Source organism: Salvelinus namaycush, chromosome 19 (genome assembly GCF_016432855.1).
Source record: "Salvelinus namaycush isolate Seneca chromosome 19, SaNama_1.0, whole genome shotgun sequence".
NCBI lineage: Eukaryota > Metazoa > Chordata > Actinopteri > Salmoniformes > Salmonidae > Salvelinus > Salvelinus namaycush.
The window spans coordinates 40,637,641-40,649,157 of record NC_052325.1 but is presented as its reverse complement, the minus strand read 5'-3'; the positions used below and the strand labels follow the sequence as shown (position 1 = coordinate 40,649,157).

Here is an 11,517-nt window from a genome sequence, read left to right as displayed (position 1 = left end):
GCTATAACAATTAGAGAACGTCTAGATATTAAATTACATGAGTGTTTGTCAAAAAGTGAGAGCTAATTTCGGCTAATTATTGGAGATGTGCGTGTCTACAGTGTCTAAGTATAGGCCTGTTCTGTCCTACATTTTCGCCAACTGTCGAGAACAGAACAATAGAAACTGGTTCTTATGTGGATACTTGACCATTCATGTATCTCTGTCTCTGCTGTTGGTGAAAAGTGGATTCATCATCTGGGCATCAGTGGTAGGACAAGTCATTTTGACAAAGTCTCCCAAAGAGCCCTTTAGGCTACTAATATGCACCAACAATGACTGCTTCTACCTCTTTGGATGGTCTTCTGTCCGTCACCAAAAAGTTGATCATTCCCTCTGACTTGATGAGAAGATTGCAGCCCAAAAAGAATATACCGAAAACCACCGTGAGCGATAACACGCACATAACTGCTATCTGGACAACTCTCATGAGAAATAGACTTCTCTCATCCGGAGTCGCCGCCACGAAGCCATTATCAGTCACCACCGATGAAAAGTTACAACAAAATATATCTTCAGTCTTATTGAAAAGTCCTGCACTGTCCGTTTGATTGAAAGCGGTAGAATTCATCTCCACTTTTCAATGTTCAGTTGGCACAACAAAAAAGAGCCAAAAGAGCACTTGATAAAAAAAATCCAGAGAAATTCCCCACAACTGCAGAAAAAGATGCTTAGTGAGTAAACACCTTTAAATCAGGTAGGACTATATTTGTTCTGGTGTCTATCAGTCTGCTTTGGCGTCGCATTACTAGACGTTTCCAAGTCCCCTCTTCACAGCCTCAGTGCATTTATGATGTTACTTACAGCAACCCGTGGTTATTATACCTGGTTGGGTGAAACCATTTCAGAAAGCACAGGAGACTGCTGTTTTCCAAGAGCATACAGCAATAGCGCCGCCATGAGCATGAACCATGCGTAATTGTATGGCTGAAAACCATTTATTAAAAAAATAATTAACTAGGCAAGTCAGTTAAGAACAAATTCTTATTTACAATGAGGGCCTATCCCGGACGACGCTGGGCCAATTGTGGGCCGCACAATCACGGCTGAATGTGATACAGCCTGGATTCGAACCAGGGACTGTAGTGACACCACTGAGATGCAGTGCCTTACACCACTGCGGCACTCGGGAGCCCATGCGACTGCCCATTCCATCCATTCCATCCATTCCATTAATGGGAAAAACACATGCAATTCGGTGAAAACGTGAAACATTGGATTACATTTCCAATAGCGCTATGATTTTGTAGAATGTAGTTGAGCAAATATTTATTGTAGCCTACCATCACAGTCTTTACCACTGTCGAACCCGCATTCTTAAACTCTAATTTCAGATGTGGGTACAATGTGCTTAAACTAGTTCGCATGACGCGTCGGGTAGTCAGGGTTGTTGCTTTATTTCGGAATCATTCCATTGGTCCTAATGGACGTGAAGGCCAAACTCTGTCGTCCCTGCACTTCTGGCAAGCTAAATCAAGTGCACGTTATAATCAATACTTTTATTGACATCTAGTGGAAGTCATGTAGGATATCTAACATTTAATTAATTAAATGTATAAATGTAAATCATTTATTTATAAATCATTTAAGGATTACATGCATGCATTTTCGTTTTCCAATTACATCCAAACGCATCAATTCAAAATCAAATCAATCAAATCAAATGTATTTATATAGCCCTTCTTACATCAGCTGATATCTCAAAGTGCTGTACAGAAACCCAGCCTAAAACCCCAAACAGCAAGCAATGCAGGTGTAGAAGCACGGTGGCTAGGAAAAACTCCAGAGAAAGGCCAGAACCTAGGAAGAAACCTAGAGAGGAACCAGGCTATGAGGGGTGGCGAGTCCTCTTCTGGCTGTGCCAGGTGGAGATTATAACAGAACATGGCCAAGATGTTCAAATGTTCATAAATGACCAGCATGGTCAAATAATAATAATCACAGTAGTTGTCGAGGGTGCAGCAAGTCAGCACCTCAGGAGTAAATGTCAGTTGGCTTTTCATATCCGATCATATGATCAAATGTTATTTGTCACATGCACCGAATACAACAGGTGTAGCGGGGTATAGACCTTGCAGTGAAATTCTTACTTACAACCCCTTAACCAACAATGCAGTTTAAGAAAAATAAGTGTTAAGAAAGTATTTACTAAAATAAACTGATGTAAAAAATAATAAAAAGCAAATAGAAAAATAACAAATAATTAAAGAGCAACAATAAAATAACAGTAAAGAGGCCATATACAGGGGGCACTGGCACAGAGTCAATGTGCGGGGGCACAGACCAGTCGAGGCAGTTGAGGCAACACGTACATGTAGGTAAAGTTACTATGCATAGAAAATAAAAAGAGAGTAGAAGCAGTGTAAAAATGGGGGGGGGGGGGGCAGATAGTCCGGGCAGCCACCTGACCAGCTGTTCAGGAGTCCTACGGGGGGCAGAAGCTGTTAAGAAGCCTTTTGGACCTAGACTTGGCGCTCCAGTACCACTTGCCATGCAGTAGCAGAGAGAACTGTCTATGTCTAGGGTGGCTGGAGTCTTTGGCAATTTTTAGGGCCTTCTTCTGACATCGCCTGGTATAGAGGTCCTGGAGGGCAGGAAGCTTGGCCCCAGTGATGTACTGGGCTGTACGTACTACCATCTGTAGTGCCTTGTGGCCGGAGGCCGAGCAGTTGCCATAGCAGGCGGTGATGCAACCAGTCAGGATGCTCACGATGGTGCAGCTGTGGAACTTTTTGAGGGTCTGAGGACCCATGCCAAATCCTTTCAGTCTCCTGAGGGGGAATAGGCTTTGTCGTGCCCTCTTCATGACTGTCTTGGTGTGTTTGGACCATGATAGTTCGCTGGTGATGTGGACACCAAGGAACTTGAAGCTCTCAACCTGCCCCACTACAGCCCCGTCGATGAGAATGGGGGCGCGCTCTGCCCTCCTTTTCCTGTAGTCCACGATCATCTCATTTGTCTTGATCACGTTGAGGGAGAGGTTATTATCCTGGCACCACACTGCCAGGTCTCTGACCTCCTCCCTGTAGGCTGTCTCATTGTTGTTGGTGATCAGACACAGTTGTGTCGTCAGCAAACTTAATGATGGTGTTGGAGTCGTGCGTGGCCATGCAGTCATGTGTGAACAGGGAGTACAGGAGGGGACTGAGCACGCACCCCTGAGGGGACCCCGTGTTGAGGATCAGTGTAGCAGATGTGTTGTTACCTACCCTTACCACCTGGGGGGCGGTCCGTCAGGAAGTCCAGGATCCAGTTGCAGAGGGAGGTGTTTAGTCCCAGGGTCCATAGCTTAGTGATGAGCTTTGACGGCACTATGGTGTTGAACGCTGAGCTGTAGTCAATGAATAGAATTCTCAAGTAGGTGTTCCTTTTGTCCAGGTGGGAAAGTGCAGTGTGGAGTGCAATAGAGATTGCGTCATCTGTGAATCTGTTGGGGCGGTATGCAAATTGGAGTGGGTCTAGGGTTTCTGGGACAATGGTAGCTACAGACGTGAGTGCTACGGGTCGGCAGCCATTTAGGCAGGTTACCTTGGTGTTCTTGGGCAAAGGGACAATTCTGGTCTGAACTATGGATATCTTTTAAATTATTATTATGCCCAATGTTTGGACAGAACTATAGCTCTAAGACCTAGCCTACTGTACATTTGCTGTATTGATATGAATGCCTAACTTTGAAAATACTTATAAATGTAATGCGTTTCGGAAGCTGAAAGATTACAAAATGTTCCATTATTGGGATAATAGACATTAACATACCTTAAGGGAAGTGTGAGACGGGAGCCATATGATCGGTGAAGATTCTCCCATTGCGAATGTACGGTCCCTTACTAGACGTCCGACTTCGTCTCGGAAAATCGCGGACGGCGTCGGGCCGAGGGCGGGGGGGAGCTCTTTCAGGAAGTCATCGAAGAAATCGTCTCGGACGTTCGGTCACCGTTTTATAAAAATAACAAATTTTTGACTTGGACTCCGCATTCTCGAAAATTCCCACAAGGGGGCAAATAAATCATATTGCAGGCGCACGAACACGGGGCAAACGAGCGCGGCCTCTTCTCCTAAACGGAAAATATTTCGAAGACGAAACTCGGCGAGCGTAGGTTTGGAGTAAAGGGAAGTTGGCCCCGAACAAGATGGCGTCGAGGCCTCTGCGCTTTTTGAGTTATGGCCATTTTTCTGGGATTAAAGGTCAAAAACGCAAAGTAGGGTGCAATTTGACCGCTTCACGTCAAAGTACATAAGCATACGGTTTCAGGAAAAAAAGAACCAGCCGTTTATCTATCGTAATTTAAGAGAAATCGTACATTGTCCATTTGGTGATGTTCACGAAGAGGAATTTTTTTTTCAAAAAATTCACAGATCCAGTTGCAGTTTGTTCACACGAACATTTTTAAAGTGGGTCTCGAAGCTCTGCGAGAATTCTGTGATTTTATGTGATTTTATGAAGTAACACACACTCATTTAACCCTCTGTTAATAAGTCAGTTCTTAACATAAAGACTTAAAACTCAATATTAAATAAGAGCCTACCCCAAGGAGGGTATGTGTTCACGTTCAGCTTCCTATGTCAACTGGAAGTACCTTAAAATGGTGCATAGGGTCAGGTTTGAAGGGTAATAAAGGTCAGATCTTTTCAAAACTTCACTTGTGTGATTAGACAACCCTCATGAAGTGTAATCAGTCATTTTTCCCAACAGATGTCAAAGAAAAGCTCTCTCACACAAACACACACACACACAAAAAGGAAGGATGGAGTGAAAAAGTACGGTGCTTAAAGACACACAAAGCCTGCAATGGCATGACTATTATCTCCAGGCCGTGCCGAGTTCAACGAGATGCCCCGCTTGACCGTAGCTCGCTCGGTCTGAGCGCAGCGACCGTTACAAGAAAATGGACCCAAATGACCTTTTGACCTCATGTCAATTTTATTTGCTTTTGGGAGACAGAGAGAGAACCGTTAAGGTTAGAAGCACAATTTCACCTCAGGAATGTTCTTAAGGTCCTCCCGATCTGTGCAAGCCTAACCTTGACCTTGTGGCATTAACCCTTAACAGTTAAAAGCTGGTGTTTACATCAAACAATTTACAATGACATGTCGCCCCATAGGAATACATTGACTGCACCTCTCAATTCAACCTGAAGCCTATGTGGGTTATGAATGTCTTATGAACCTGTCTTTGATGTCAGTCCATCAGGCCACCATGAGGTCTACCTGTGTCGATTCTAAGCTTCCTGGAGCAACCGGAAGTGGTTAAATCACCCTAAAAGTGTTTGCCATAGCCAACCTGCAGTTTGAGAGAAATAGTGCATTCAGCCCTATGTAAATCAGTCAATTTTTAACATACAGACTTAAAACTCAGGATTCTGTAACAGCCTACTCCAGTGATGATATGTGTTTATTTATAGCTTCCTGTGACAACCGGAAGTGCCATAACTGGTGTCAAATGGGCTGTTTCGAAGGGTTAAAAATGTCAAATCTTTCCAAAACTTCATATATGTGAATAGACAACCCTCATGAACTGTAAATCAGTCCTTCATCCCATCAGATTTCAAAAAAAAAAAATACACACCGACACAGAAATGATGGAGGGACACACTGAGGGGCTAAGAGGCAGACAGTGCCTGCAGTAGTTACTTTTGTTCCAACTTTTAAAGAACCGTCAGACCTAGAGTTCTGAAAATTTACAAACCTGTTCTAGACCTCAGGTCGATTGTGCACGGTGAATTATATGGCTCTAGAAGGTTCTCGGATCGATAAAAAGCATCGTGTATTTGCCATGTTTTCAATTCATTTTGACCTCAACGAAACGGACGACATTTAGAAAAGTCCCAGAGTCTCAAGACTAGGTGCGTTGAAACCGGCTCGGCCCATAGAGACAGACCCCAACGAGCCTGTTTGATTGCTCATTCAAGGACCCCGTAGCAAGGCAATGAAAAAAGTGGCATTTCAGCACCAATTAGGGTTTTGCTCGGGCACCGAATGACCTATCGAGCCGAAACTTGGGATTCCAGGTCGCTTCACATAGGGCTAAACATAATGTGTGAACTGGACCCGCAGCTAGAACATAACTACGTATTATTTGTTTTATTATGGTTTAAATAGAAGGCGCTGTGAATTTTGGGCCTGCTCTGAAATATGTTATAGTTGGCATCTAAAGGAGTTGGAAAAAGTGAGTTTGGAGTCAGATGGTATCAGTTTGGTGTCTGAAAATATCTATTTGACTGATGGACACTGACTTGCTCGTTGACTTTTTACAACTCCTTTAGAAGCCAACTATCACATATTTCAGAGCAGGCCCAAAATTCACAGCGCCTTCCATGAATGCACCAAAATAGCATTCTGAAATCACCACTAAAATGACATCACCATATTCTCCAGGCCGTGCCGAGTTCAACGAGATGCCCCGCTTGACCGTAGCTCACTCGGTCTGAGAGCAGCGACCGTTACAAGAGAACGGACACGAATGACCTTTTGACCTCAATGTCAATTTTATTTGCTTTTGGGAGACAGAGAGAGAACCGTTAAGGTTAGAAACACAATTTCACCTCAGGAATGTTCTTAAGGTCCTCCCGATCTGTGCAAGCCTAACTTTGACCTTGTGGCATTAACCCTTCACAGTTAAAAGAAGGTGTTTACATCAAACAGTTTACAATGACATTTCGCCCCATAGGAATACATTGACTGCTCCCCTAAATTCAACCTGAAGCCTATGTGGGTTATGAATGTCTTATGAACCTGTCTTTGATGACAGTCCATTAGGCCACCATGAGGTCTACCTGTGTCGATTCTAAGCTTCCTGGAGCAACCGGAAGTGGTTAAAATCACCCTAAAAGTGTTTGCAATAAGCACCCTGCAATTTGAGAGAAATAGTGCATTCAGCCCTATGTAAATCAGTCAATTTTTAACATATAGACTTAAAACTCAGGATTCTGTAACAGCATACTCCAGTGAGTATATGTCTTTACTTTCAGCTTCCTGTGCCAACCGGAAGTGCCATAATTGGTGTCAAATGGGCTGTTTTGAATGGTTAAAAATGTCAAATCTTTCCAAAACTTCATATTTGTGATTAGGCAACCCTCCTGAACTGTAAATCAGTCATTAGTCCCATCAGATTTCAAAGAAAAATTTACACACCCAAACAGAAATGATGGAGGGACACACTGAGGGACTAAGAGGCAGACAGTGCCTGTGGTAGTTACTTTTGTTCCAACTTTTAAAGAACCGTCAGACCTAGAGTTCTGAAAATTTACAAACCTGTTCTAGACCTCAGGTCGATTGTGCACGGTGAGTTATGTGGCTCTAGAAGGTTCTCAGACCGATAAACAGCCTCGTGTATTTGCTATGTTTTCAATTCATTTTCAGCTCAACGAAACGGACGACATTTAGAAAAGTCCCAGAGTCTCAAGACTAGGTGCATTGAAACCGGCTCGGCCCATAGAGATGGACCTCAACGATTCTGTCCGATTGCTCATTCAAGCACCCCGTAGCAAGGCATGGAAAAAAGTGGATTTTCAGCACCAATTAGGGTTTTGCTCGGGCACCGAATGACCTATCGAGCCGAAACTTGGGATTCCAGGTCGCCTCACATAGGGCTAAACATAATGTGAATATTGGACCCACAGCTAGAACATAACTACGTATTATTTGTTTTATTATGGTTTAAATGGAAGGCGCTGTGAATTTTGGGCCTGCTCTGAAATATGTGATAGTTGGCTTCTAAAGGAGTTGGTAAAAGTGAGTTTGGTGTCAGATGGTATCAGTTTGGTGTCTGAATATATCTAATTGACTGATGGACACCGACTTGCTACTTGACTTTTGTACATTTGCAATATGTTTCAACGGGGGGGTACCATCACAAAAAGCGACATGATGAAATTTAACACAACGAGCGATGGAGAGGAACCACTATCACTGCCCGGCCATCCTGAGGTCATCAGACCGTTGACTTTTGCATTTCTAAAGTATTTAAGAGAATGTACGTTACATTTGCAATATGATTCAACATCACATCATATTGCAAATGCACGTTAGATTTGCAATATGATTCAACACATCATATTGCAAATGTAACAGTGTGTGTTATGTTTGCAATATGATTCAACACATCATATTGCAAACGTAACAGTGTGTGTTATGTTTGCAATATGATTCAACACATCATATTGCAAATGTAACAGTGTGTGTTATGTTTGCAATATGATCCAACACATCATATTGCAAACGTAACAGTGTGTGTTATGTTTGCAATATGATTCAACACATCATATTGCAAATGTAACAGTGTGTGTTTGCAATATGATTCAACAGTGTGTTATGTTTGCAATATGATGTGATGTTTTTCACTGTTGAATCATATGCAAATGTAACGTGCATTCTTTAAATAAACCCTATGTGGGTTATGAATGTCTTATGAACCTGTCTTCAATGACAATCCATCAAGCCACTATGAGGTCTACCTGTGTTGATTCTAAGCTTCCTGGAGCAACCGGAAGTGATAAAATCACCCTAAAAGTGTTTTGCCATACCCAACCAGCAGTTTGTGATATATAGTGCATTCAACCCTTTGTAAATCAGTCAGTTCTTAACGTATAGACTTAAAACTCAGGATTCTGTAAAAGCATACCCCGATCAGGATAGGTATTTACTTATAGCTTCCTGTGCCAACCGGAAGTGCCTTAAAATGGGGTCATAGGTGCTGTTTCAAAGGGTTAAAAAAGTCAGATCTTTCCAAAACTTTAAGTGTGTGATTAGGCAACCTTCATGAACTGTAAATCAGTCATTTCTCTAAACAGATGTCAAAGAAAAGCTCACACACACAAGTCCAAACTGTTCGTGCACCTGGTATTTTTTTGGGGTTACCAGGTGCCATGTTTCAAGATGGTTGAAATTGCGTTTAGGGAGCATCCAGACCTCCATACCCGCTCTGGGAGCACTATTCTACGGCCAAAAATCAATGGGGGCTGGCCTGAGTGTTTTATGGAGGTTTTCACAAAAACTCAGAAAATATTCTGTTTTTTTTCTGGAAAATATTTTATGTTTTTTCTTCTCGAGTCAATGGGGTACGGCCTGAGTGATTTATGGAGGTTTCCAAACAAAGTCAAAAAATATTCTATGTTTCATGTTTTGGGTTACCAGGCGTCATTTTTCAAAACGGTTTTAAATGCTTTTAGGTGTCATCCAGACGTCCATGGGAGCACTATACTACGGCCCCAAATCAATGGGTGCTGGCCTGAGTGATTTATGGAGGTTTGGGGGGTGATAAGTTTTTTCTAATTTATTCACATTTTTGACTTCGTATTAAATCAGATTGCAAATGCACAAAACATATTCCTTAAGTACAAGTAAACATTTATAAAAAATGATGATAGTAAAATGTGACTAAAGTATTTTCATACAGTTCTTATTACATGTGTAATTGACGTAAAAATCGAAAGAATTTCAAAAAACGGTCCAGAAAGCACTTTTTTAAATGGAATATATGTTTTTTCCACATTTTTAACATTTTTGACTTTTAACTTTTGACTTCCTATGAAATCACATTCCAAATGGACAAAACATATTCCTTAAGTCCAAATAAAAATGTCCAAAAAATTATGTTAATAAAATTTGACAAAAGTATTTTCATACAGTTCTTACACATGTGTAATTGACATAAAAATTGAAAGAATTTCGAAAAACGGTCCAGAAAGCACTTTTTTAAAGGGGGTGATACGTTTTTTCCAAATTTTTGACATTTTTGACTTTTGACTTTTGACTTCCTAAGAAATCACATTCCAAATGCACAAAACATATTCCTTAAGTCCAAATAAAAATGTAAAAAAAATTATGTTAATAAAATTTGACAAAAGTATTTTCATACAGTTCTTACACATGTGTAATTGACATAAAAATCGAAAGAATTTCGAAAAACGGTCCAGAAAGCACTTTTTTAAAGGGGGTGATACGTTTTTTCCAAATTTTTGACATTTTTGACTTTTGACTTTTGACTTCCTAAGAAATCACATTCCAAATGCACAAAACATATTCCTTAAGTCCAAATAAAAATGTAAAAAAAATTATGTTAATAAAATTTGACAAAAGTATTTTCATACAGTTCTTACACATGTGTAATTGACATAAAAATCGAAAGAATTTCGAAAAACGGTCCAGAAAGCACTTTTTTAAGGGGGTGATAAGTTTTTGCCAAAACTTTCAAAATTTCAAAATTTCAAAATATGACTCTTGGGTCTTGACTTGCCTAGTAAGCCTATGAAAAATTAAGATGGAACACACTCGCCCACTATAGGATTTTTGGGGTGTTACACAGCTCATTTACAATATGGCATTTGCCATCAACTTTGGACGAAACAGCGCCGGATGTAATGTGAAATCCCACACAATCCCATCGTGTATATGGTCCGCTCGGTGCCAATAAGTTGCCATGTTATTTTGTACAATTGAGGGGGGACTTCCCTTACATTATTAGGCATATTTTAGGCTACACCTCTGGCCATCCCTGCCTCGCAACTACCGGTAAATCATCAACAGATGGCAGTGTTTTATACTATTTGATGTAGAAAAGTGACACCACTGTTTGTGAACAGAGCTGTGCCAAGAAAGTCTAGGTTGCAAAGCTGGCATACTCAACACATTATCTGTGTATCAATTCAGTTTGGTTGTGATCATAATCAAGGCCAGAATGAGAAATTATTAATTATTCTGGGTAATATTGGTTTGTAATGTACAAAATGTGTTATATTTATCTAGGTTTAACTGGCATATAATAATAATAATTATTATTATTCATATAGGCTATATTGACCCATTACTCAGGAAGCACCAAACTACAGTCACACAATTTCAACCAACGAGTTATAACTATTTATTCATGATTTACACAGCCTACATTTTTACAAATAATTAACTGTGTAAAAACTACAGTACTTACATTCTCATATAGCCAACATATCATTCATATTAAACTCAAAATTAGGAAGGTGTATGTACAGTATTTGAGTATTGTGCGTAGGCTATTTCCCATGTGATGGACACGGAGAGAAATACATTTACCAGACGCCCTTGGTGCTATGATCAGGGCTTTATGATCGACAAGACTTACAGCCAACCACGGATGAGAAAAATTACATTTGCCAGTACTGCTTTCATGTTAGATTGTACCAGAACGTATCGTTTGATCGTCTGCGGTTACCCGGCTATATATGATTCTTTCGGAGAATAGGTGGATCCAAAGACATCATTTGCGCTGCATATCAAATAGAATGCAAGGGAACTCGTTTACAATGTATCGGTACGGGTCGGGTCGTGACCACTGCAGTGCATTCTGAAGAGGGACAAGGAGTAACGTTAATAGGTATCACGCAATAACGGTTGCCAACCAGCAACATCATAGGGACGTGAAATTATGCTCTTCATTCATATATAGGTTTCCTGTCTGCGGGACCTTTGGATTGATTCTTTGATTTAAATAGATACCAAATACCA

The 11,517-nt window shown here is 40.9% G+C and overlaps 1 protein-coding gene across 1 annotated transcript; it reads right to left on the bottom strand.

Moving 5' to 3' along the window:
• Positions 1 to 298: 298 nt before the first annotated feature.
• Positions 299 to 610, bottom strand: rprma (reprimo, TP53 dependent G2 arrest mediator candidate a). The gene has a single exon (XM_039014209.1). It carries the CDS (start codon positions 608 to 610, stop codon positions 299 to 301), a length of 312 nt encoding a protein of 103 aa, XP_038870137.1.
• Between the last annotated feature and the right edge of the window lie 10,907 nt (positions 611 to 11,517).

What these genes read in the sequence shown, in the direction of transcription:
- rprma (XM_039014209.1), bottom strand. Translation starts at nt 610, where the DNA reads ATGAATTCTACCGCTTTCAATCAAACGGACAGTGCAGGACTTTTCAAT.